General features: G+C 32.6%; 1 protein-coding gene and 1 long non-coding RNA gene across 2 annotated transcripts in view; one reads left to right on the forward strand and one right to left on the reverse strand.

Moving 5' to 3' along the window:
• The window catches only part of LOC126852664 (uncharacterized), a 49,394-nt gene that overhangs the window by 22,594 nt on the left and 2,882 nt on the right, over positions 1 to 23,918 (forward strand). The window lies entirely within an intron of this gene.
• On the reverse strand, positions 66 to 16,601 carry LOC126852659 (aquaporin AQPAe.a-like). Its single transcript, XM_050597668.1, has 6 exons — positions 16,403 to 16,601; positions 14,828 to 14,981; positions 3,472 to 3,656; positions 3,018 to 3,161; positions 2,052 to 2,513; positions 66 to 1,567 (listed from the first exon to the last, which is right to left on the reverse strand). Exons 2-5 carry the CDS (start codon positions 14,958 to 14,960, stop codon positions 2,064 to 2,066), a joined length of 912 nt encoding a protein of 303 aa, XP_050453625.1. The 5' UTR covers positions 14,961 to 14,981; positions 16,403 to 16,601; the 3' UTR covers positions 66 to 1,567; positions 2,052 to 2,063.

The raw sequence follows: 23,918 nt of genomic DNA on the forward strand, positions 1-23,918 counted from the left end.
TCTTTTGATAGAATATAAACACTTGCGAGAGAGAAGAAAAAAACATATAAGAAGAAAAATCACAATTTGTCAAAATATCACGTGAAATTTATTTGAAGTCACATTTTATTACAATTGAAGATTACTTACGTAAATACACGGTGCAGTCATGTAATCCAAAATTCGATCTTATCCCATCGTTCGCGCGCAAAATAAGGCCTTGCGAAACTCCAGGAAATGTACCACGCGATTTCGCACACAAGTTATTGTTATCTACAGAAGAGGGAGAGGAGAGAGATATATATGAAACGAGCGAGGAGGTCCGAATGTGTATCTTGTATTTACATATACATTAAGTCGCGAAGCGTAATTGCAATCGCATTTACACACATACATACACACATATACACGTACGCACGCACAAACATGTAAATCGAATATACAATTAAAACTTTGGCGCGACCGACGGCGATGGAGGCAATTTCCTGACTTCGCCGAGACTAATTCCGTTATTTCGAATTTCGTCGTAACAGGGATAAGAGATGTCGGCCTTAACGAGCTACATCGCGTACGTTATGATGGTGGCGAATTTGGTAGAATTGCGAAGCGAGCGAACTGGGTCTGCATACAACCCATAAATTTGCTAATAATTAATAAAAAACGTGGCGATACGGCCGCTGCAGCGTAATGCATGCGAGAGAGATTTTCTTCTTCACGTGCGCTTCGCGCCGTGAACAATAGCAAAAGAAAAAAAAAAAAAGAAAAGAGAGAGAGAAAGAGAGAAAAACGAGAGTGCGAGACAATTAGTATTCTAAATTATATATTACTAGGCAAGACAAAATTGCACGCCATTTTAGTGTTTCATTATATGTCACAGCGACATAGAACGATTATCTTGGAAAGTGCTGGAAAACTACGTAGCAAAAGAATATAAATATTCATGTATGCGTCACGGCCAAGCGTCAAATGAATGTTACGGGCGTAATATTTGAATACATAACATTATCTATTTTTTATATATATTTTAATTTTTTGAAGAAAATTTTCAAGAATGTGCTTATTTATAATAGATATATGCGTGTATTTGGTCGGTATTTTTTCATTTTAAAGTAACATTTTTAGAATATATAATTTATAATCTATATTTCGCATTTTGTACTTAAAATACATTTCTATGTCATGTTTCGCTCGGTCGTGACGCCGTCAAATAACAAATAATGTGATAACAAAAACGCACCTGAATTTCTACATCTATCGCATAAAAGCGAATGCGAATGCGGTACGTCGAAACCTTATTAATCGAATTTATGTACAAAAATAATTTGTCAGATTAATCTACAACGCGTCCTTAGGATCCTTCCTTAGAGTTACAAGATTTTCAAGTGAGACATTTCCGACGAGTATCCTAAAAGTAGAAATCCGTAAAGTTCGAAGCCTGTCCGATCCTCTTTCATCGCGCCCCGCAAGAGTTTTCGCCGGAACTTTTACAATGTCCTCTTTTTCAGCCGAGGAAGAAAATACCAGCGCGATTCAGGATTTCCTGTTCAATTTGCGAATCACCCAGAGAGCTGGAATACATTTTCGATCTCTGAAAGAAAAAGCGCACGATGTAAACTAAATACAGATTATTCGACAAAATTGATGCCCGAAAATACATAGCCCGAAAATATCCAGTGACTATTTAAGTTGAGACTGAATGAACGAAAATAGAGCAAAAAATAAAAAATGCTTTGGGAATATCCCAAATTCGCGAAATGATGTTTTACAGAAACATTCACACGCGAGCGAGATAGTTTTCCATTTTCGTCAATAATTTCTTTCAATTAAAAATGAGTTTCTTATATGAGAGAAAATATTATTTAACATTTCTAAATTATTATCTAAATTTAAAATAATAAGTTATTTATAACTGAATTATTCAACGTATTAAATATGCAAAGTGCACATTTTTTTACGAAAAAAAAAAATAATAATTTTTAATTATGATTTTATACCATTGTAAGCGCTCTCGTTAACTTTTTAATGATAGACATCGTATAAAAATAATGCAAGATTTAACAAGAGGAACGTACGTGCGATTTCATCTACGTCTCGACGCCATTGAAAGTTTCCGTATCATGCGTGACACCACCTTCCTGATTTTTCGTCTTAGGCGAGAATAAACATCGATAAATCAGGGCCGCAATTATGGCACCTCCGATCGGCCCTAGCCAATATATCCAGTGATTATCCCAGGAATTATTCCAGACCGCTGGTCCGAATGTTCTAGCGGGATTCATACTGCAGCCGGTGTAAGGAACGAAAGCGAAAGCAAGCATGGAGATGCACAGGCCGAATTTTATCGCTACTGAGTCGGTGTTTTTTGCATTTCGCGAGTCCCAAATTCCGCAGGCAAAAAAGACAAATATTCCTGTGGCTAAAGCCTCGATTACGAGTCCATGAACGGCCGTTAACTGATCATTAATATTCGTCGTGCAGAAGGAATCGATCGTACTATTGTTACCATCGTGCAACAAGCCATGCGGCGTTATGATCTGCAATCAATATTTAAAAAAAGAAGTTAATCATATGATTAATATTATGGCAGAATATTAAATCAATCAATATTTTTTAAAAGCTTGCTATTGAAAAGGTATAATAATTTAAAGCAATTACGATTATATCATTGTGATCTACAAATATCATTAAGTTTTCGAAAGATTAAACGTTGTAATTAACGAGCTTATATAGATAATCTTTAAAAACAAACTTGAGTGAGTCCAAATAATTTTCAGATTGTAACTTCGAGATAATATAAATTCTTTTTCACACGTACTTGTGATTTTTATTTGAGAGCCTTAATTATTTCTTAAATTGATAATTTTTTATAAATAACGTATTATAAAAATACGATATATATATATATATATATATATATATATATATATATATATATATATATATTAATACTAATTCTTTTTTAAGTATAGTCGCCAAAACATAATTCGAGTGTCTACTGCAATCTTAAAGAGGAAATGAATATATACATGTTCATTGACCTTTAACAAACCGTAGCCTACCAGGCTACCCAAGCATTGTGCAACGATGTAGAATCCGGCCATCAGGAGGGACTTATTGCCGAGAATCACCGTGGCTACTGTAATAGCCGGATTAATGTGAGCGCCGCTGATATGGCCAATACTCTGAAAAAATCGAATAAACAAGCAACGACGATAAGATTCGATAAGATCGCGACTATTATTTACTGGGTATTTATGTTTTTCTGGGTTTTATATATTTTTTTATATTTATTTTCTTTCCAAGATATATTATTAAAAAAAAATTTTCTCTCTCTTTCTCTCTCTCTCTAAGATAATGTAAATATAAAATATTAATAAAAAAGATATGAAGAAAAAATAATATAAATGCTGCGGAACAAACGTATTAGCGTAAAAAATATTATTTTCAAGAATAACACGTTAATAGTCAAATCTACGCATAAATGATTTATACCTGTACTATGATCATGATAGCGATACCGAAAGCGAGGCTGGTTTGAATGTTTGGTGGCGGAGTTCCCAAACTGCCCACGCACGCTGAACATCCTAGAAAGACCAGCATTGCCGTTCCAATCAATTCTGCCAGAACGGTCAGCAACTTGTCCCACAATGTGCTATCTTCCTCCATCTTCTTCAACCCTGAGATATAGACATTTCTGTTTTCAGCATATCTTCAATTTATGCGCGATGTCAATACAATGCTATATTTTTATTCATTGACGTGATAAATAGCTTTAGATATTTAGATGTTATCAATTTTGAATTTTGTTTATAACGAAGAGGAGGAGAGGGAAGAACAAATCTATACAAGCATTTCGAAAAAAATATCTTTATGTCGAATCTTTATCTATTTAATATTTATATCATTCATATAAATTAAAAATTAAATTAAAAATTAAATTAAAATTAAATAAAATTTTAATTAATTTAATAAAAAATATTAAATAAAATTTTAAAAAATTAAAAAAAAATTAAAAAATAAAAATTAAAAGAAATTAAAATTAAACATAAGGATTCGTATAAATGTAATTGGAAAATTTTTATGAATAACAACAATTTATAATTTATAATATATAATTTTATGAAAGGTAAAATTTGAAAACTATAATAGAAAAATTAAAGCGTGATTATAAATAATCACAAATAATTCACGAATTGCCGCGACAAATGAAAAAGATAAAGTGCAGCTTTATGTTACCATTTTGTAGAAAAAGCCGAGTGCGTCACTTTCATGCTTTTACGAAAAAGTATGAAAATTTGCGCTCTCATTATCGATTCGGTCGCATCGTACGCCAGGACAGTGGCATATTTAATTAAGAGGCGACCATTGCACGAGCGAACAGTGCCGACCAAAGTATGCATGTTTTTAGTTCTGCGCATTAAACGAGCCGAAGCCAGCCAGATTGAATGTATAATCGAGAAAAATCAAGAGGCGCTCGCGCTGAATACACCATATAACGACGGACGCTTTGTTTTTAAAGATGGATAAAGCGTAAATAAACACGATATATACACACACGTGTCATTGAAATTGTCGCCATGACTTATGCACAGGGATCTCCTGAATCGTTAGCGTAGGAATGAGGAAAAAGATAATAAGAGATGATTCAATAGAATTCTACATCTCTTTAAGCTTTTTTTTACAGATAAAGAATATTAAAGTCACAAAGTGGCAAGATCGGTGCTATTTTTAGTTAATTTCGCATTTGAAAATTTGAAAAGAGCAAGATTCTTAACATTTTCCGGAGTATTAATGTTATTCAGAAAAAAAAATCATTTTTCTTGACATTTTTATATTTGCAATTTACAATGTTTTCATATCACGATTTCATTTATTGAGATATATGTTGAGATGATTGTTCTTCGATGAACTTCAAAAGTATAATAATGTACTTGATGCAAAAGTGTTTTCGAATCGACAGGCAAGATAAATTTTATACTTTACTGTAAACTTTCGAGTGAAAACTTTGTTCGCTTCACGTCGAATACGATTACCATTGGTGGTGTAAACCTAAAGTAGAAAGGAGCAACGAATTTACATGAAAGCATCGGTGAAGTTATGCATATCGGAAGTCGAGCGACTCTAACGTTGTTAAAGAGAGGCGCTGGACTTCGATAAGTATCCTCCACTCTTGTATATCGAAGCACTTTGCGTTCTTTCTCTTTTGACAGGATGGTATAGTTTTCTTCAATGTATATATACGTCCGCATGAAATTTTCTCGATGTAATTCTCGCGAGAGCCCGTACTACAAAATTTTCACGAGAGTGTTGAAATTTTTGCCCGAGGTCAAAAGTTGAATCGAATTACAGTTCACGATAACTAAATTAAACTATGCCCTTTGAACCTTTAACCATTGTAACGCCCATTATTTTTGCATTATTTTACTACGCAACTTTCATTTATTTTATTTCGGGTAATTTAACTCAACTTTGAAACGCAAGAATTAAATTATATCCATAGTAGAATATGAATGCAATTCTCTATCTATCTATCTATTTTTCTGCTCGCGAGAGAGATATTGTAATATACGAAATATATCACTAGTTATCGCATATTGAGTAATATCTTGGTCAATATTTAGTATTTCAGGCGTCGAGAAAGACGGCTGAATAATCAGTGCAGCCAAAGATCATGGCACTGTGACATTTCTTCTCGTTCTATGCAACGTTGATAAAATTTTATAATTATTTATCGATATTATTAGGAATATTATTAGCATCATATATGAGAAGCAGTGAAAATATTAAATTTTAAATTTTATTATTGGAGAAATTTTACTGATCGCGATTAATAATTTCTTTAATTTGTAATAATAAATGATTTAGTTATTACATCTTATTACGTTTACATTTGCACAATTTCGCATTTCCCAAATAGATCATTCAAAGACGCGCGTTCCCGATTCCCATTCATATGATATTCATAACTTCACATATGGATGTCAATATCCTTTGGCGCTAATCGCGCTTACATATATTACATATATATACATATACATATCCGTTCGCGCTTCTGAGCTATGCATAGAGATGCCAAAGCACGTTTACTCTAGAATTACGACCGCGTCGTCGTGATTAAACGTGTGTCGCACGGATATAATTAGAAGCTACCACGTGTCACGTACGGTTTCCATTAGCGTACAGGCTTAGTGTGACATGGAGCGAGACTGATAGTAATCAGTCATCGACATTCGCGGATTAGCCGGGTTTCGATACGATGGACGAACGGGAACCGACGTCCTCGAAGCCGTTCAAAGTCAGTGTTTATCCTCTCAAAACTGGACATTCTCCATTTTCAGATACATCGATTGCATGCGCAATAAACACTTGACGTATTTCACGATATAAAGTACATAAAAATCGAGAGCAAACCAGATATAAGTTGCCATATAATTCTCTTCATTTTAAAAATAAAAACACTTATGAAAGTAATTATTGCGAAATTCAATTATTTAATTCTAACAATTAGAGAAAAACTAAAATTATTTCGCACCATAAAATATAATTATAAAAACGTGAAAGCTTATAGAAAGAAATTTTTATAATTTCATGTAAAGAGATACTGTATATGTGTGTTTAATTTTTTTATGCTGATTGTATAAAAAAAAAAATTTTTCTTTTATTCATTTCTTTCGTTTAATTATTTATGAAAGATTTTGAAAAAAATAATCCGGCCGTTTGACAAAACTCGGCTACAGCACTTAATCGACATAAAGAAATTAGAACGCGCGTATAGCTTTAGGAGGAGGCTCTCTTATCATTTCGCTAATTTATCGCCCTAGTTAATGATCCGATGGTCGTAAACACGACAAGTGGACTGGCGGAATAAAGTGTAGAAAGCCATCGCGCGCGTGTTGTATATTAGGACCGAGTGGGAAAAAACGCATGCGAGACCACGCCGGTATATATCTATATATGTATGTAATGCAGGGTTCAAGGAAATATATCTTGTATCTTCATCGTCGAGACGTGCACTTTCCAAGCTGCGAGTAACTTGAACGCGATATCTCTATTCGTTAATTAAAAAATCAAACTGCAAAGAACGGAGGTAATTAGCAAGAAAGTGCCGGAGCGTAATTACGGACCGAGAAAGTAATCCAGGATTATAGTTTGCCGAGTGAAATGTCTTGTATTTTTGTATGTAATACTTTACCCTCAGTATATATATATATATATATTTTTTTTTTTTAAACTTTTCTTCTCATTTTGTACTAATGAAGATAAAGGAAAGGAAGAAGTTTGGATCGAGAAAGTGATGCATTTTTTTGATGAACTTTCATCGATGCACCATCTCACACAGTACCTCGCAAACAAATATAAATTAATGCCCATTACTTTTAATGTCTTTCTCTCCTCTCCGGAAAATTTCCATCGATATATACCGGCCACAGTATACGTAGTTTTACCAGCTATCGATAGCGTATGAAAAGACAGTAGAAATCTATGATATCGCGATTCGTGACTGAATTGATAAAGTAGCCAAATGCATTTTGCGTGTGCATATTGGAATATTCGTGTTATTTTTTTTTTATATTAATGATTTGTAACATATTAACGAAGGTTCGGATTACATATCAAAAGTAAAATGATACATTTAATTAATTTGATAGTGATAATATTGTAATTTAATAACAAGCTATTACCGTTACACAGATAAACAAATTATTATGATGGAATTTTTTTTATGAAATTATAATCGCAGATTTATAAAGGAATGCATTTCACGTGCATGTTGCACGTGAGTTTAAGTGCGAAAATTTCTATAATTAGTGAATCGCTCAACTTTTTCTAATTCGTCGTTCATTCTTCGCACTTGATGACGTACTAGATAGCGTACGCGAAGAAGGCAATTTACCTCGACAATTTAGTACGAGAAAAATATTCTCAGTATGTCGCGAATTTCAACGATCTCTAATAGCGACGACGGCACGGTGAAATTTCCATAAATCAACTGCTCCGAAAGGGTAGAAAGCCAGTTTTTGTCGCAACGCACGTTGCAACGTGCGATGACGAGTAAAGTATGCTTCTCGTTAATTTCCAACGTCTATTTCTTCTCGCCGCGTGTTACGAGAAATTCGGGAAAAAAACATCTACGACAAGCTCGTGACTGCTCGTGACTTTATATTTCTAGTAATATATATGTCACAATGTGTACGCATGTCACAACAGTCGGAGGAACAATATTTGATCAACTCGTTTAATCAACTAGTGATCGATATTAACAAGACGATAAGATAACGCGAACGGATCATTAATTACTTTTCGTCTCACGCACTTATATAGACGTTTAAAATTATGTTAAATTAAACAGCTATATGTTTGAGATAAACGCACAAACGTTCGTTTAATAATTAATAAATTCCTTTTATAATTCGCACGTCAGATGTTTTAATACAGCAACACATATGATCGTAATATAAATTTTATACTTGTGAGAAAATTTTATATTTTTCATCTCACGATAATCGTGATGCGATATAAACCTAAAGATATAAGAATATATGTATATCGATTAATCTCATTTGTTAATTCCATTACATGCCATTCGCTGTATTAATTAACCAATGTTAATAAACCTCCTGAACTTTAGCCAAATTATGCGCGACTGTATCCGCCTTCGTAATTACAATTCGTAATGCGCTCATATTCTACCGATCAATATTAATAAAGCATCTCACCAATTACTATAATTGGTTTTCCAATTTATCCGCAAATATTGAACCTGTTGAACTCTTGTCGGGATTGATCAGCAATCAGATATAAAATTGACCAACGTGAAAATAACGTGTTTATTCCATGACGTGACACGACACGTTGCTCTCACGAATATTCATTATTATCGCGTATGAAAGTACGCAGAACCTTTTCTGACATTTGCTAATCACCTGCTGGCCAGTCGCGAGAACAACGTCCGAACGCATCCATTACATAATGCATACGGAATATGCGTCTTTGATTTGTGTAACGCGGTTTATGTTATTCCGTAAACAATGTCGTTTGCGCAGAAACGCGCGATGCCATTCAACTGTGAAATACGATGAGAACGATATCTTAGCGGGTTGCGTGAAATATACGAGCGGTCACGTGTGATTTGCAACGATCTGTCGTTACACTCTGATATCTTCTATGTATGAATTCATAGTCGAGAGAATGTAATTTCCGCGAGCACGCAAGCGTGAGCATCTTTTAAATTGTGAGTATTATTTCTCGAGACAACCTAAATTATATATCTCTCTTGCAAAATGAAAAAAAAAAAAGATTATATTGATTTTATATATTTTCCAGATAATTGTTTCCGTAAAATTCTGCACAAGTTTTTGAACAAGCTTCTTAAAGATGACGAATATATATAAATATTTTCTTTTTTTCGACAAATAAGATTAGAAAACTCGCACGAAAAATAAATATTATACAAGTCATTCGAACGCATAATCCATATTTTCACATCTCACAAGCGATATGCAACGAATCCTCGTGAATTATAGAAAATGGCTTAGTATCGTGGAGAGAAATTCTTGGTTTTTGCGCTGAGAGGATGCAACGCTGATCTTCGATTAACTGTCGTGAATATTGAGATGCATGAAAGTGCAGCGATGCGCAAAAACAGATGCATTTTTTTTTATCGCCCTTTTCTCTTTTTTTTTTTCGCTTGTTACTCCGTTGCAAAAAAATTAAACGAACAGCGCGCTTCTAATTGTCTAATCTTGTAGGTGCATTTAATGCAAAAATAATTTTTTTTATGAGAAAAAATATTCTTAATATTTTTCGCTTGCAAGAAAACACTTTATTACATTGTAATTTCTGTCTTAAAAAAAAGCGTAAAAATCGCAACCATAAAAAGGATTATTCGATTATTCGTGGTAAATTTTTGTACGCTGTCAATTATTCGTTTTTGCGCTTTTTGCGAGAGAACGATTGGCAATGATCAATTATTACATGCATAATTACACGCGCTCTGATATAATGTATTACTGATTACACTGCATCGTAACGATTTGCATAGTCAATTAGATTTACGATAGTAGGATGTCGAAAGTAATTTTATCCATTCGACACGTTGCATAAAAACAATTTCTCAATAAGCGCCGGAAATGTAAAATACTATCGAAACACGCGTGATGTATGCTTGATGGATTTCTGAAACGTTCTGAAATACTCACAGAATGTAAATTAAAATTATTTAATCAAAATTGTTACATTGCAAATAAATTGGGACTTTTCTTTTAAAAGATTAATTTTACGAATTTTTATATGTATTTATTTAATTACGAAAATTAAAAATTTATAATTTTGTACTCTAAATTAAAAAATATTTAGCAACTGTCTAATATATATTTATATTGTACCTCAATATTTTTACGTACATGAATATCTATAATCGATTTTTTATTCGCTAAATAATTAAATTGTCTTCAAATATTTTTAGGAAGTTTTATTGTCGTTTATTCTACATAAATGTAAATAATATCACGATTACGATTGAACATTTGCATCTTGCAATTGCGATAAGTATTGCTTAGAATGATGGAGTAATACTTATGCAAGTTATATCATCATATGTGGAATGCGTTATGTCGGCCGTATGTTATAATGAAGTACATGAAAGATACGAATCAGGAATGTTGTAAGCTTGCAGAGAAATAAAATTCGTAATGCAAACTTATCTTCATCTATTTATCTATATAATTAGAAGTAGTACAGAATGATAGAGTTCACGCCATAAGTTAATATTATAGTCCGTAAATTAATATTATAGTCCATCCAGTTAATATATTATAAAAACACAATAAAAACTTTCTATATGTTTTTTCTTACAAATTTCCTGAAGATTGCATTATATATACGCATATATATGACATTCATATATACGTACGAAATATGAAGAAATAATTATTAGCAAGTATCAAGTCGACGATATTCTTCTTTTTCGAGCTGTGTAAAAAATTGATTATAACATATGTAGCATAATGAATACGTACGGTCTTATTGATCGGCGTGAGAATATTATCTCTATAGTTATTACATCACCGCTGTACGTCTGCGAAAATATCTAACGATAAATTCTGCGAGGGTTATAGCGGAAAAAGATACACGGTAGTCTTTTTCTGTATGCGCGGAATACACGGCAGAGAGTATGACATCGCGTACCGTTGCTGCAAGTGTGACAGTGGGTCAAGTTCGCGATGTGAATGGCCGGAGCACGGTGACTGTCAAGCCAGACTCGATATACCTACTCTGGTAAGATGTAGCATCTTTCTTCCGTCATTCGCGCCGTCTCAATTTATAGCGGCAACCGAGAGATTAACGGCATTTTTACATAGGCACTCGCCACCGAATTCTTTCTCTCTCTTGCCAAATTTTCATTCTCGAAATTTTATCACGAGAACGGCAGAAGCACCCGTGCTTCGAAATACGAAATATACTTCCTCTGACGTTTCAGACACGATCGAAATGTATAAAACGCTTTGTATTATATCATGAATATGTTTATGAATTATGAGATAATATCTCTAAAGTTTCAAGCGCTGTTAAATGCTACAGAAATATTTCAATTAATATTACAAAGTTATAATGTATTGATTATAATAATTATACATCAGACTTTAATTATGATATTTATAAACTTTGGCTTATAAATCTTTTTAGTTTATATTTTTATTTTAACATTTACTAATTATTAATGACATATATAATATCAATTATTTTATATATTTTTATTATATTAATATTAGTTTATTATTCTCTTGGATTAATGCGTATCTATCTTGAAAATTGATTCCAAAAATATTTGCCGTAGAGAAATACGATGATAAATAATAATAAGAGCGCATTATATTGCGACACAAAAGACCACTGTCTCCTCTTTGATTACTTTCCCATGGCATTTTAGTGTCTACCCGCTATATCGTGGTGGAAATGGAACACCATCGTGAGAACGGATACGGAGGAAGTATCGGTAAATTACAACGATTGTCGCGGTAAATCGTTACGAGAAAGAGTGAAACTCCAGATTTTCTAAAACTCGAGAATATCGCGATGTACTAAATTTTCTCAAAGTGCTGCTTGTTCGATTTACAGCAGGCTCCCCAATCTGGCAATAATTATGTCTTCTCGGGAATCCGGAGCAGCTCTGCTGCGATAACATCAATTTTGCAAATTCCTTAGATTTCGATAAACGTGAGTTAAGAGGCGTAAAACATCATATGAATACAATAAAAACATATAGCGAAAAAAAAGAAAATTATTATTCATTTTTTACAATTCTTTTTACATTCTTTTATTACAATTTGTGCCTACATATATTTTATATCTCGTTATTTACGCTGCTCTCTTGTTACGAAATTAAAAAAAAATAAACTATTTTAATCCGTCGAAAATATCTTGCATAATTAAGCTGTCACCGATCGCTGTCAATAGACTGAACTTCTTTAAGCGCTTGACGAAACGACGAGAAATATTTACCGCTGACATTGATGTATATGCATTATAAATATCTCGTGTAGAAACTTAAATCAGAAATCTGCGTTGCAGATCTATCTTTAACAGTAAAAATTATATAATATTTGCGATGTACGCAGAAATTTTTACGAGGCGACCGCGCGTTTCCGGATTAATGATATTATTACGAAGACTATAATAAATAACATGATGACATAGAAAAAATGACGATAGAGGTTTTTCATTATTGGCGATTTCGTCGGCATTATAATGCAAGCGATTCTAAAACACGGGAGAGTTTCAAAATTTCCTTTCATTAAATCGAGTATAAGTATACACTCCCGACATTGTATAATCCAGCGTTCTCAAACTACTTTCTGTCAAGCAAAAGGCAAGGAACACTTTGCTATTCTATTTTTTCTCTTAATTCGCCATTATGTGTCTTTAAATTGTTATAAAAATTATAATACACGAATATTCTTGTAAAATATTATTTAAAGTATATTTCTCTCTCTTTCTCTCAAAATTTCATCTTGAATTAAAAGAGGAAATTATTTATAAAGTTATCTTAATCATTTTTTAAGGCTTTTTGTTTTAATAATTAGTTTGTGAATGAAAATGGATATTTGTGGGCTTTTAACGAATTTTGAAACAACAGTATTCAAACTATTTATATAAACATGGCATGAACAAGTTTCTAATCATTTACCGCAATGTTCTAGGAAGAGATAGGGATTATGAGATGATACGTGACCCGCATCCTAATATTTGTTCTTCGCTCTCCACGCGTTATATTAAATTCTAATTAATTCCGAAGACTATCGCGTGTATATTCGTGATTGTAAATCGGACTTACATCGCGATTGCGGGTGAAAGTGCACGCGAATAATTTAGTATTCCGCGTGCGATATTCATTTTCCTAGATTTTCTCAGCAAGATACAATCCACAAAAAGCTATTCGGAAATAATCAATTTCTCTCACCCGCATCCTCTTTTTGTTTTTTTTTTTTTTTTCGTTTATCGGGTCTAAGACTTTCGCGGAACGCATTGTGAGGACGTCCGAGGGAAATGATGCTTGAAGTTAATTAACACTTCGCGATGTAGATACGTTGCGAAGCGTGTAATGTACTAGAGGAGCTAAAAATGGGAGATCGACTCGCTTGAAATTAAGATCTCCAAACACATCATTTTTCCACGCTTGTAAAACGAAAGAGAAAAGAGCGAGAAAGAAGAAGCTTGGTGCTAAGCATACACGCGTCCCGCTTTATAATTATCATCTAATTTCATTAGAGAGAGACTCCTCGCGTACGTGCCTCGTAAAAACGTCCGAGCAACCGTGTTTCCTGATGCAGTCGCATTATGCACTTTCTTTTTCCTAGAGAAACGACCGAAATATACGCTCGTCAAAAGAAACACAATCCGCTTTCTAGATCAAACACAGCGAGACGCGCCGCCGATTGAAAACTCTCGTCGCGTTACACGATAGCTGAAACTACTGAAACTCTTTTTTTCATTTTAATGAAAAAAAAAAAGATTATTTGATAATTTAGAAAAAAAATATAATCTATAAATCTGCGAATAGATTAGATCGCTACTAATTTTACAGGAAAGATCATATGGAGAATATAATTAATTTGTCAAGTCACGAGGTTGAAACGCGTATCGTTGCCGGAAGTAAACATTTTTTCTCTTCGATACGTCACCTGCATAATAAATGGCCGATGCGACTTGCGATGACGTTATCCTTAAGCACGAAAACTTACCTAATTTTCTTAATTTTCTCGTAGCGGATGCCGGTGATACGGCAAGATGCGCTACGCGAATGCAACGCGCAAAAGAGAGAATTTTCCCACGGAGTCTTGTAAATTCGATTTCCGACCCAATTTTCAGGTCGGGAATACTCGTAGAGCGTCGCTTAGCATGCGCTCGGTAATGCAACCTCCGCTTTCTTCTTTCTTTCACCGAGAAAACCGGCGCGATGCAAATAGGAGGTCGGTCGACTCGCAATAGCGGACGATTCCGTGAGTTTAAGGTCAATCTTGAAAGCAGGAACGGACGATCGCTCGCGAGGCCTTTTCATTTTGTTACACGATCGATTCCTCCTATGAAACTTTACCGCGAAACGACTTTTCTGTGTGCTCATTTTTCCATCAATTAATTTGATTATCAAATTTTGATTAAACTTTATTCAAAAGTGAGCTACGATCTAATGTGGAATTTATCTTAAAAAATTCGAAAAATTCGTCGATCCTTTTTTTTTTAAGAAAAAAAATATTGAATTTTGCTTTTTGATACGAGTTTCTATTAAATTATGTACATTTTCGAAGCCGTTTTCGATTCAAATATAATTGCATCATTAATTTATACTCACAGGGTGCCTTCAACTTTTCCTTAGCCGATTGTAAACTGCCAGATCTTAGCGTGATACCAATGCTCTTGGATTTTCCAACAGAATTTTCCGTGACACCCGGTGGAGATATTATGGATACACCATTTTGCTCCATATCGATACAATTAAACGATCACTGAAAATATAGATTACAGTGATTACTACTATTTTTTCTCTTCACTATAACTTTATTTGAAAAAATTGCAACGGGAGAATGAGTTTACACAGATGCATATAAGTTGGCAATGCGTATATTTTTTCTTGTTATCTTATCAATCGCTACTGTACTTGAAATGACATGATGATATTTTTACTGCAATAAATTAACGTAAAATTGTAGTAAATTCCGATAAAATTTCAGCAAATTTTAGTTTCTGTTAATTAATGGTAAAATTTTGTCTTAAATGTTAATAACATTTTTGATGAAATCTGCTTATTAAAAGTTTCTGCTGACTATACGCAAAATAAAAAAAATCGGTTCTTGACATATTTTTTTATCGTCTAACTTTGCGACATTAGAATATCTATGGCAAATAGAGATGATCGGTGATAATGTAAATATTAATATCTTATTAAATTTGATTAGTCGAAATTTATCAGATCAAACAATATTTATATCAGCGTGCAAATAATAAACAAATGGGAAACTGAGTTGTCCGAGCTGTCAAATGAACTTTGACGTTTCGCGCGTAAGCGATTGAATCGTACGTTTCACTGCCAGGCAATTGCACTCCGTTAATTAAATCCATGATTTAGTACGCGCGTTATCGATCGATCGTGGCTTGTCGCGACTCTATATCGAATAAATCGCTGCGCTCTCGACACTTTAATTCGCGCAACTTTTATATATTATATTATATTAATCTTATTATTAAAATTAAGGTGCGTTGCTTGTAAAATAAAATAAATATTGATTTTCTAATAACGTGAAAAAAATTTTAAAGTTGCTTTTATCTAATCTCACTTAATTCCCTGCTTAATATATCTTTATTGCTTGAACAGCTTTTTCTTTCTTTTTTCTATTGTACAAACTTTCGATATTCTAATTTATACAATTTACGGAATTTGTCAGATTCATTTTCGCAGCGATGCATCTGTAATTATGCGCACGGTATAAATGTTAATTTTAAATTACAAATATGGAAAATTTTAAGGAAATATGTAGAATAAAATAGTAGCTACAAAATTTGTAACTATTAACTATTAACTAATTTTGCTTAATCCACTTTCAAAGATCTCTCGATAACAAATTGGTTATCATAAACTATTAATATAGATAATTGATGTATTTTGCAATATAGGAGCATACTAGAAAATTCTATTTTCAATTTATTTAACTTGGATGATTTCAACATAACTAACGCTAGCCGATAAAAAAAGTCAAGTAAGTAAATAGCATTTTAAAATAAAATTTTTCATACTTGTTAGTGTAGCATGTTATTTTTATGAATCGTGTAGAAATGGGTAAAATTTTTGTTTGAAAAATTCGGTCTCATAAAATACGACCGTAGAAAAGGAAATTACTGATTTTTCATGACACGAAGAAGGATTTCTTACCCGGAAGAGGATGAGTTGATGGCTGCAACGTTGCACAAACTTTACACGAACTCGATGGAAGGCCGTTAAAAAAGAGTCGTCAAAAAATTCGCACGAACGATCGGCACATTGGCGGAGAACGAATGTGCCCGCGGTTATTGTTATTTATCCACGTCTTGTCTTTTATTGCTGCGTGGTTTCAAGAAGACTGAATCGTTTCGCGACTCGCGCTCACCTCTATATGTAGACAACCCTCCACTGTGCCAACGGCCGGTCGGCCGTCACACTCTCCCGTTACACGACGATTCCGTGTATTTCCACACACGACCATGCGAATTCACGAAATGTACGTACCTGCCAAATTATTATCAAAGACACCGCGCACACGCGCGCGCTCGCGATTTAGCTTCCGCGTCGGAAAATATTTACCACCGTATACATTGTTGACGATTATCTCACGATGTCGTATGCGCAAAATCTACTGTTTGCTCATCGACCTAAATTTAACACGCTTTCTCTCTCTCTCTCTCTCTCTTTCTCTCTTTGTTAGAAACAAAGGAAGATATCTCTCGATAAATTAAAATACAAAAACGTAATTGGGTGAAAAAAAAAGAAGGAGAGAGTATTTCGTTCTTTAATTAATTTTAAATGGGCATGAGAACAAAATTTTAATACGTGTAAAGTTTAGTTATTATAAAACATGCAATATATTATTTTTTTTTGTTTGATATAATTAATTACAAAACTTTAAAATCTGCGAAGAAAAAAGGCGTGGCATGAATTTTAATTGAATTTTTATGGAAGAATATTTTTTGTAGTTTCTGAGAAATATTGTATATGTACAATAGCAATATAAGTTAATATTATGTATTATGTAAAGCGCTGTCAAGAAATCATCTGAGCGAAGCTTAGTCATCGATAAATAAATTTTAATTTGAAATGAAAAAAATTTTTTTTTAATTAAATTATTTTTGCCAAAAAAATTTAATTGTATTATAATCTTAATATTTTTTGAATATTTAATTAATATTTTTTTCTTATATACAAATTTCTTTTTTATAAAAATTGTTCATTTTTATTAATATACAGGATGTTCGAGAGTTTACTTGATAAACTACAAGAGCATATTCTATAAATGGAAAAAATATTATATGAAGTTTGGCTGGAAATGCTTTATTACAAGGTAATATATAAAGGAAATAGGGAATCACGGATTTTCTATTGTGCAAAATATGAAAGATTGAACTTGTTTATCTTATCTATTTATTTATATCATGTTTACTGTCTATTTATTCATATCATATTTACTATCATTAAAAAGTTTAGATTGGTACTTTTACATCACTGTTAGATTTCAATCATTGCGTCAAGTAGCAACTATCATCAAAAAGTCAAGAATGTTTTCAAATGTGGAATACACTGATTCTGCACAATGGAAAATTTGTTGTAATAGAGCTAAATATATAATATTTTTTTCTTATTTTTCCTTGTAGAACATTCTTCCGCAATTTGTCGGATAAACTCTGGGATATTCTGTATATTATGAAATATTAAAAATACTATTAAAAAACTTTTTTCAATCATATTTCGACCAAAGATTTTGTGCCACAGATTTTCCTAACTTATTTGACATTCATTCTAAAATAGCTTTAAAAATATATCACGGTTCCTTGAATGCCAAAAAATATAGGATCTTGGTTACTCTAGTCTATTCATCTCTATTTTTAACTATCGCATAAGTAAATTGACAAATTGTTGATGATAAAAATATACATTTTATTATTCTATTAAAGTGCTTTACATCATAATCGTGAAAGAATCAAATAACTTATCATTAGCGACTTTATCGTTAACAGCGAATAATGTTGAATAATAAATTAAGTCAAGTATATCAAGTATAATGTGTTTTGCCGTTAAGAGTCATCTTATCGCAAAATATATCTACTAGATATTAGAACGATAAATAAATCTGTGATTTAATTGTATATTAATGTAAAAATTCAGGAAATTTATCATATAATCGATTCGTATAATTCGATCAATTAAACGATCTACTTAAGATAATAATTACGATGTCACATTTCTAACATTGTCCATGTTTATTGCCCGTTTTTATTGTTACTCTTTATCTTTTTCTTTGCTATCTATGATATAACTAATTTTTCATATTTTGAAACAGAGATTGGTGATCAAATTAACCATATGAACAAATAGAGATCTGAAAATACAAGCATATGTATAAATTGCTTCCGATAAACTTAGATAAATATTTGCCGCGATTTGAGTTTGGAATTAATTTTTGCAAAAAAAAAAAAAAGAGTTTCAAAAAATTAATAACTCATTTGTTAGATATGTCTCACATTAATTAATGCGAATTAAAAATAAACATATGATTTAGTTTGCCAAAATATCAGGAGCAAAAATCTTTTATTATTTTTCTATTATTTTATTACATATTTAATTACGCCATGTGCTTATCTATATATATATTATCGCAATTTCTCCTTTTTTGCAATCAATCACGTATCTTCGCAATTATCATCGCTACTTACCTGTCGAGAAAATTACGTCGCGCTGTATAAATTGAAGGTTTCATAGCAAAAAAGAACCGGTGAGATGTCTCGTAACTATACAATAATATTAAGTAATTGAACCAACAAGTATTAGGGGCTGCTTTCGCATTACGTCGAACCGCATTTTGCATAACATTTGTCGTGGCCGACGCGGGTCGATGACTCCGACGGTATTTATTTGGACACGAAGATATACCGTCTCTTTCCTCTGCGAAGCGGAAAAACTTGGAGAAATTACATATAATTACTTACTATTAAATGTAATTAACTATACTTTACGTTAATTATAATTACGAAATTATTTGTTTGTAATTTAGAATTTTAATTCTTTTAATTATTTGTATAATTTTATATCTTAATAGATTTGTAATATCTATATACGCTCTATATATGCTCGTGAAAAATTGTTCCTTATCTGATAATGTATTCTTGATAATGCTAATTGGAGTAAATGACAAATTACTGACAAATCACCGATAATATCGAGTGATTACGATAAAAAGGACTGACGGAGTCTTTAATGTCATGGTTCATTTGACGCGTTAGAAACCCAAGAGCAAACTGGTTTACTGTCACGCGACTATATTATCGAAGGAAAGAAGAAATATCTGTCTGAAAGTACCGGACTTACGATTACCAAGAACACGGTAGAGAAACATAGATATACAAGAGAAAATGTATAAACTTGATAAGCTCGCGGCATTTTTTATATATCAAATTTTAAAACGTAAATAATAAGAGATTTTAAGAAAGAAAAGAATGAAAGAATAAATGTAATATTTAAGAAAACTTGAAATATAAAATGATAAATGTATGGGATCTAAAAATGAGAACCGTGCACTAGCTGCTCTCTCTTCCTCTTTGAATGAAAAGAAAAAATAATATTTCTAATAAGACTTGTCCCTTTCTCTATTATCCATAACATCTAGAGGAACGATAATATTACCTTTAATTCTCTCGATTTTGCTTTCGACAAATTTTTATACGATCCTACAATATATCCAGCGCGCGCCGATCAATCACTCTGCAATGATCGATAGACGCGCTCGTCAGTCCGCTCCTCGTGCCGAAGCAAAAGCGAAAAATCGCGTGATCGATGGCAGCTAGAAGTATAATCCTTCGAAATGATATCTGAGGATGGGCAAATAAGAAAGATATATCTCGCTCGGGCAAACAGTCTCGCGGTGGTGGATAAGAGAGGAGATGGATAAATAACGCATCCGTACGCCGTAATCACGGCGTGTTTCTTCTCGTCTCCGAGAAAGGAACAGTAGGTCACCCAGTGTAACAGAAAATGTAAAGAAACCCGATTCTTTTTCTTTCTCGAGATTGGAGACAAACGGCTGCCCTGACCTCCTCCAATTGCGATAATCGCATACACGCGGTGCGAGAGGTCAATTCTTTAACAATACGAATATATCGATACAAATTATAACAAACAATTATAATAAGTAATTAAAATAATTATATGTTTGTGAAAACAAAGAATAATCGATTAATATTATTAAGTCAAATAAACTGAATAATTATTTATTAAATATTGATGTAAATTTCGAGTGTGAGAATATCTATCGATTTTTCTGATGATATTTGAGATATTAATAACATATTACTTAATATTGTGTGTTTTAGAATAAAAAGAAAGTATTTACTAATTAAATACACATAAGAAATTTTAGTTAGAAAAATTGATGCGATTAGATTAGGTAGGGTCTAATCTAATCGCAGCAATTTTTCTAACTAAAATTATTTTATACTTTATTATTTGATCTCTACTTGATAAATCTCTTTATTAATATAAAAATATTAAGTCTTTTTATATCTGTTGAAAAAATATAGAATAAAAAAATACCGTAGGAAAAATACAGAGCATAAAATTTCCATGCATGTAACGCGCAGGAATTCAAAAATTTACTCAACATGATAAAACACATTCTCGATTAGCGTTTAACTAATCTGTCGCATATGTCACATCACGTCAATTAATTTGTATTTTTTAGCATATGATTCATTCTTTGATATATGTATTTTTCAGCAGAAATTTTTATTAAATATTAAACATTTAAATATACGAAGATAAAGCCTGATAAAATTTTAAAAGTAACAGAAAGTTAGAATTATAATGAAATTGCTAATCTAGTATATGTGATGACATTGACGTTGAAAAAAGTTACAAAGGTATTTGCGTATAAATATTTATGGCAAACACGGTAGTGTAAATTGAAGATTTGTGTTCTCGATGTATATATGTGTGTGTGTGTGTGTAAAAGGAGAATGTGTTACATCTTTAAAGAGGCTTAATCATTCTAGCAAGGAGAGTATTTACTTCCTCCTCTCGTAAAGCACGATCGTGTTGCGGTATCTCGATAAATCGCGTTATAAACGTTTAAATGCGAGGGTTGCTCGTTTACTCGGCGTGTAATTCATCAAGCATGCTTTATTGTCGTCCATTCTTCCCTCGTATACATTTCGCATATGATTATTTTCTAATACGGAAAATTCCACGACAACCTTTGTATCGATAAAGGAATTATTATAATGCTAAATATGCTCAATTTACAATTTCTAATGTTTGCGCGATATTAAAAGTATTATAAATTATGATATATTTTATCCATAGAATAATAATTACATGTAATTAAAATTAACATCATAAAAAGAGTGTCTCATGGCGTTCTTTTCCGCGCTTTATGGTAAATTTTTAATTTTTAATTTTGTGCTGTCAAGAACTTGATGGGATGTCGTTCTTCTTTCGTAAATTTTTAATTGTTAAAGAATGCGTATAAATCGTGTTCAGACTTTTATAAAGATTGATCACAATGTGAAGATTTATATTTAATGCAACCGTATCCGGGGTATGTCTCGGTACATTATCTACGACTTAAGTGTGACACGCGCAATCTTCCTCGGGCCATCTCGTATAGAATACGCGAGAGAACAAGGCTACCCGTCGCATCGCGTCGGGTAGGAATATGTCAGGGCCTCATGAGAAAATCCGTCCTCATTGTTAATCGCAGCACCGGATCTAGAGGCAAGTTGCGCATCTTTCCGCCGATCATGCGAAGAGAGACAATGCGCGGCGTTTTCCCTTTCTTCTTTTTCTCTCTCTCTCTCTCTCTCTCTCTCTCTCCTTTCTACTCGCGCACATTCCATTCTGCTTTCTTGCGGTTAGACAATCATCTCGCAATTTCCTCCGTCGTGGCTATCGGATCGAAGACGGATCGACAAAAACTTCCGATTGTTGCACACCCTGCGCCGCAATCGTGCTGTGCAATTACCCGTGGGCGATTAGAACGTGGCTTATGACATTTCGACGATTGTACGGGAGATAATTTGCGAATGAAGCGCGCCTGGATCAATGTTTTTCCGAGATACTCGACGCATTCCTCACTAAAACTCGTATGCTAAAAGTGGCTGTTCGCAAAATTCCCTCTCTCATTCGCGACTTTTAACATTAAATGCTAGCTGACTGAATGTTATCTTTGATATTGATCCAAGGATTATCTTTGGAGTACTCGCGTCCCGCTACCCGCGAGTAGATGCGCAAGATATTATCCGAGGCTTATCTCGCAATTTATTTTAATAAAAAAAATTAATATTATAATCTACAATCTAAACTTGCAATAAAAAATATCGTTAGACTTATGTGATTGATAATGCATTATTGCGATTAATAATACAAAATTGATAATGCGATGAAATTGCCTTACTACATATTATATCTACATTTAATACTAAATGCGCAATGCGAACAGGAAGTTAAGTCTCTGCTAATGATTGCGTTTAGCTGCCAAAAGGATGTGTCTATTTGATGCATCATGGACATATCGCGTGATAGCACAATAGCAAATTCATAGCAAGAAACGAAGGTTACGAAAATAGGCCAGAAATGAAGAAAAAGAAAAGGATCTTTAGTAGAGTAGTAGAAGAGATAATCTGTCTTCTCTCCGGGGCCTTAATAAACCAAGCTTGATGTGATAATTACGTGAGGCCCGCGCGTTTAATTGCTCGGCACGCTAAGCGATTTCGTCCAATGTAGGAATTAATTGTCCGACACGTGGGATTGTGGGTAAAACCTGAAAAGAAAAATACATTTAACAACTAGTAGGAAACAATTGAAAAGATTACTAGGAAGTGTATGTTATAATGCTCAAAAAATGCATTGTTATTTTTATAAGGATATAAGTATATTATTGTAATATTTTAATACACGCATATATTTATATATATATATATATAAAATTTCTGTAATATTCTTTAAAAATTTATTTTGTGATGAAATAATTACATTAACATGATGAATGTAAAATATGATAACAGATGATAATGATATAAAAGCGATAAATAAATGTGTGTATGTAGTGATACAAATGAAATCGAACAAAATCATTAATCACATCTTAATAAATCAAGATATATGCGTTTTAACTTTAATAAAATAACGAATTTTCAAAGATTTTTTTGGTGATTAAAGAGCTTCTCTCAATGAGAAATTCATATCGAGTGACTTTGCACAATATTATATATATATATATATATATATATATATATATATATATATATATGATATATAACATTTTGATTCTTTTTATAGTTGTATTGACTCTTTCCCTCTTTTAACCAAATACTGTGCAACATTAATTAATTTATTCTGCCACGATGTTTAATTTTCTTCCTAGAAAGAAGAAAAATTCAATTTGCAGCACCACATACATCACGTTCGCAAATCGTGAATAGAATCCAGAGAAAATTTAGTTGTAACGAGATTCTACCACAGACTATATTGCGCACACGAATGTTAAAACCGTAGGAAATCGATAATTGTAGAGAAGAAAAATTACATCTGACTCACCACACGAAATTGCAGCATTCAGAAATTTGCTCATAACATAAACGTTCACGTTTAATTGTTGTTATATATAGATACACGTTGATTTATTCATCGATTTAAATCCAAGATTTTT

The sequence above is a fragment of the Cataglyphis hispanica genome, chromosome 11 (assembly GCF_021464435.1).
Source record: "Cataglyphis hispanica isolate Lineage 1 chromosome 11, ULB_Chis1_1.0, whole genome shotgun sequence".
NCBI classification, from domain to species: Eukaryota; Metazoa; Arthropoda; class Insecta; order Hymenoptera; family Formicidae; genus Cataglyphis; species Cataglyphis hispanica.